Source organism: Medicago truncatula, chromosome 7, assembly GCF_003473485.1.
Source record: "Medicago truncatula cultivar Jemalong A17 chromosome 7, MtrunA17r5.0-ANR, whole genome shotgun sequence".
Taxonomy (NCBI): Eukaryota; Viridiplantae; Streptophyta; class Magnoliopsida; order Fabales; family Fabaceae; genus Medicago; species Medicago truncatula.
In genome coordinates, this window is record NC_053048.1 from 22958885 (window position 1) to 22964243 (window position 5359).

Here is a 5359-nt window from a genome sequence, read left to right on the forward strand (position 1 = left end):
GCATCTGGATTACTTACGATACAAGTTAATCCATTGATTAGAATTTTATTTTAATAGATATCATTGAATTCGCATTAGTTAGATTGATTAGTGTTATTATTGAATGATATTATGTATGATAATATGGGTAACCCTTATTTGTGTTATGTTATGTTGTTCTATTGAATACCTTGCCTCCTTTGTTAATTCCTTTGGGTTAGTGATGTAAACTTATTTGGAATTGATTTCTTTTGCTAACACTTATACAACCTATCATTGAAATGACCAACACCAAGATAATACACTAGTTCTATTACAAATGGAACTATGTACATTTCTTTACTTTATGCAAGTCTTAATCGGTATAAAAATGATGGGAACTTTTACGGTACATTCATAAATTAAGGTGTACCGGTACTTCTGCTTCCTAAATTTATGCATTAACAATCAATTTTATGAAATAAAAAGTTATTTGTCGACATTTTTATCTCAGAAAATATCATTTCATAAGAAAAACACATCATTCATTGTTTATAAGAGTCATAATAAGTTTTTTTACATATTATCGTATAAAATAATCAAAGTTCTCTATTATGAGCAATAAAAATTCAAAAAAAAATCAATTTCAATTCGTTGATGTTTTTGGTGAATAAGATTTTAAGTATTATAATTATAAATGATAAAAAAAATATTTTTCTTCTAAGAATAATTCATTTAACTATAAATTTAAAGGTCTGGTGTACTGGTACACTCAAATATGTTGGGTGTACGGTAGAATTTGCCAAAAAGGAAATAAAAATATGTATAATGTTGTGTATAATTTTTTTACGCAAATTTTTTAAAGAAAGTATAAGAGAACTCAAAATCCATTATAAAAATAATGTATCAAACATTGCAATACGCATCACTACACCAGAAGTTCCCTGCATAATTTGAATTTACCGCCAACCATATACTTTTTTTCAAAATCTCTACCAGTTTCAAACATTGCAGAAAGAAAAGAAATGGTTAATTGACTATAAATCACTAAAACAAAAGACACAGCATAATTGATGCTCATCTCATATCAGATTATACAATGCTTTCATTAGTGTCCCCCTTTTTGCCCTAGAAAAGCTAGCTTTATTTTTCCAACAAGCAAATGGTTACCCACCAAAATGAGTTTTTTCGTCCTATTTCGACTTCATCCACTTGATCATATCTAAATTTAATTTGATCATACCATATTGTATTAAAGAGCATATCCATCTCCATATAATAAACAAAGCTAAATAAACTTTTACAAATTTTTAACTCCAAAGCCTATCTTTTCCTTCGGAAGACAAACCTTTTTCCATCCCGGCCCCTCTCCATAAAAATCTTCTTTAAACTCTATGGGGAGGCTCAAATAAGGAGAAAAAGAATAAAGGAAATAATGAGCACCACCCAACCTTTGAAAGATAAGTTGCGACCACACCAAAGTCTTCTCCTCATTCATTCCACCACCAAATTCCAAGTTGAAGACCTTCTCGGGTTGGCTCCCACCATAATGTCCAAAAACTGAAAAGCTGCACTATATATGGTTCATGAAAGAAAATTTGATGGAGCGTACATAAAGGAAACCTCCAAGTTCAGTCTGTATAAATTAGTTTTGAAACAATTAACCTTTAGACTCCAAACGAGTTCAACGCTTCTTAAATTTGTTTTTATTCTCCACAAATTGTCGCACGAGAGTTCTCTCGAGAATTCTATCATTGGCATCTTGTAAAATATTGTAATGCAAATTGTCATGTACCATATAACCTCTCCACGGCTATCAAGAAAAGAAACCGCGCTTATGGATCTCCTGACGTAGTACTAGAGAATACACACACGCATTCAACTAATACATTTTTTCTTCTTCTGAGAAACCTATCTTTCGAAACATGAACAACAAATAACTCCAATGAATTAAGTCATGCACCTTCACTAAGTCCACTTTGAACATCAAGCAATTATACTTTCTTCTTTTCACTAAATCTACTTTCTCTTTAACGACTAAGACTCCATCTAACAATTGACTTCCCGATAGAAATGTTGTTTGACTTTTAAAGATCACTCTCCAAAACACTCTTTTCAACTTGTAAAGCAAGAACTAAAATTTTTGAGTGAAAACCCAATTTAGTCCCTCTATTCTAATGAATTAAGTGTTTGGTTTGATTGTCAAATTTCTTGAATAAAGAAGGAGGTTAAAAAATATTAGTTATTGGGAGAAGTCACACGTCACTTAGTTTGGTGAAGCAAGGGGAAGACCAAGGCTATATATTGAATCTAGGTTCTTTGTATTTAGATGCACAGGTCAGTAGCACATTAAGCTTATATCTTACTTAGGTTCAATATTTGCTTTGGGTCAGTATGGTTGTACTGGGGAATTGGCGTGAGAGTGAGAGAATTCCATGTGTTATGTAAAAAATTTCACATAGTAACAATTCTCTGGTTGTCGGTTTAGAAAACGGTCATGGGTTTTTCTTCGGTTTTGGAGTTTCCAAGTTATATTCTTGTGCAATGATTGTGCTTATTTTTCTTCTTTAGCCATGTTATTTCCTAGTGCTATTAAGAGCTTCGGTTCCGTGAGATTTCACAATTCTTAGTATGCTATGTGGTTGCAACATTGTCTGATCTTCTACATCAGAAAAAAAAAGTGTGATATTGTGAAGGTGTTGAAGAAGGGTTGTAGTGTGCAACCGTTATGTCTTATTCAAGCGCGATGAAGTTTGACATAGAGAAATTTGATTGTAAAATCAAGTTTGGCTTGTGGGAAGTACAAGTCAAAGATGTGCTGATACAATCAGGATTACACAAGGCGGTGAATGGAAACACTTCCAAAATGGAGGACGATAAGTGGGAGGAACTAGATTTGAGAGCTGCAAGTGCAATTCGTCTGTGTTTGGCAAAGAATTTTCTTGCGATGTGCAGAATCTTTCATCAGCCAAGGAACTATGGGAAATGATCAAAGGGTTATATCAGGCAAAGGGCGTCTCAAATCGGTTGTTGTGGAAGGAGCGATTCCACAATTTGCGCATGGATGAGGGTACGAAAATCTCTAATCATCTTAGTACTTTGAATTATATTGTTTCTGAGTTAGAATCTATTGAAGTTAAGATTGATGATGAAGATAAAGCGTTAAGGCTCAGTTTCACCATAATCTTTCAGCAAGGTTTCGACGTGAAAAAATTCTTGGAATGATTCGGTTTCAAGTGAAGCATACTCTTTATGGTGGAGTATGATTGTTGGTATAGGCAATGGAAGCGGAATATGAAACTCTTACAATCAAGTTGGAGATTGTTGGGTATGATTGTCAAGTTTCTTGAATAAAGAAGGAGGTTACAAAATATTAGTTATTGGAGAAGTCCCACATCACTTAGTTTGGTGAAGCAAGAGGAAGACCAAGGCTATATATTGATGGTACGTTCTTTGTTTTTAGATGCACCTGTCAGTAGCACGTTAAGCTTATATTTGACTTAGTTTAAATATTTGTTTTGTGAGAGTTTGGTTGTACTGGGGCATTGGGGTAAGAGTGAGAGAAGTCTATGTGTTGTAAAAAATTTCATAGTAATAATTCTCTGGTTATTTCCACGTTATATTCTTGTGTTGTGATTGTGCTTATTTTTCTATTTTAGCCCTCTTATTTCCTAACATTAGGTTCTAATTTGCCCTTCATAAGAAAATGCCAAAGAATAATATACATTTATTCTTTGTCGGAGACTAAACATGACTGAGAGAAAATTGTGAGAGATCAAATTGAATTTTCAGTAATAACTTTATACAATGTCTTAACACTAATTGGGAAAACACTGGGACAATACTGGTTTGTAACATATTAGTGAATACTAATTAAATATAAACGGATGATAACAGAAAATGTGCATGAAATCATGTTCTATAAATACCGAGGCAAGTACAAATGGAAGTGATATATTCTGCATAAAAAAAAGGAACTGATATATATTTAGTGGAAGCAAGAAGAATTTATCCCTTAAACCAAAGCTTGGTAGTATTTTCTTCAATTGTGTCTTTGCTCTGTCTACAAGATTTTTTTCCAGTTACATCTTCTGGGTCTTCCTGGAAATGGCTAATCTGAGAGAAGAACAAGATTTGAGTAAAGATGAAGTGGGTCAGTACTGGCAATCCTCATCTTTGGGTTAGTATTAGTTTCTCTTTCTTTTGTTTGGTTTTCTACATTGTTGATGAGTTCTTGCATGGTTTTCTTTTGGTCTTTTCCTTATAGTTTGGTTTGACCCTACTATAAACATGTGATGATCAAGATTTGCGAAGAATTTATGTCGCAATTCTTGATATTGTAAATAATTAGCCACAATTGTCATGCTGTTGCAATTTAAAATCTTGATTATGAACGCCCTACTTTCGAATGTGTTCAATTGTGGTTTTTAAAGTTTGTGGCTCTTGTATTTTCTGTTGGCTGGTTTTGAATAAGAAATTTTGGTGTTGTTTATTTTTGTGTACGGCGATGTATTCATCATTTTGTGGTAATTCTTAGGTTTCTAGAACTAGCTTTAGTTATATACCACTTGAACTCGAATATTAAGTAATAGAATATTGAAATTAAACCTTGCAGGGAAACTTGATTATATCCCACAGGAGGCACTAGAAAATTTGGAATGGTACACTACTTTTTGGGATGACATGGAGAAATTAGACAAGGTCATCAAATTGGATGAATTAAAGGGTGAGAGAAAAACACAAGAAAATCCATCTTTCAATGTGTCAAGTGTTCAGATTAATCATCAGAGAATTTGCAGCGATTCTGAGACGAAAGAAACTACTCAAAAGCCTCTGCGAAGGACTAAAGTGAAGTCATGTTCTATTAAGAAGAGTAGAGCCAAGAAATTCATAGGAGAGAGAAGTTGCAGCCATTGTGAGACGAAAGAGACTACTCAATGGAGGGAAGGTCCTTTGGGGAAAAATAGTTTGTGCAATGCATGTGGATTACGATACAAGTTAAATGGATTGGTTAAAGGGTATAGACCTAAGGCAAGTCCAGCTTTTGATATCAGAAATCATTCAAATTTACACAAGAAGGTGATGGGAAAGGAATGATAAACGATCGTTTAGATTTTTTGTAACCCTTATTTGATATGTTATGTTATCCTAATGAATTCATACCCTCTTTTGTTATTCTCTGTTGTCTCCGATTCTCGTATATTGTTGACAGTTAGTTCGTTTGGGCTAGTGATGTCAACCTATTTGGGATGAATATCTTTCTCTAATTCTTGGTGCAATCTTTTGGCTCATAATTTTTTTTTAGCAACATCTAGACAATACACTAGTTCTATTATTAATCCAGTGATCTATGCATTTTTTACAATTGGTACTATATACGTTTCTTTATTCTATGTTAGTT

The 5359-nt window shown here is 33.3% G+C and overlaps 1 protein-coding gene across 1 annotated transcript; it reads left to right on the plus strand.

The window, feature by feature from the left end:
- Positions 1-4065: 4065 nt before the first annotated feature.
- Positions 4066-5055, plus strand: LOC25499876 (GATA transcription factor 3). Its single transcript, XM_013592901.1, has 2 exons — positions 4066-4138; positions 4574-5055. The coding sequence occupies exons 1-2, from the start codon at positions 4066-4068 to the stop codon at positions 5053-5055; spliced, it is 555 nt and encodes a 184-aa protein (XP_013448355.1).
- The last annotated feature ends 304 nt before the right edge of the window (positions 5056-5359 follow it).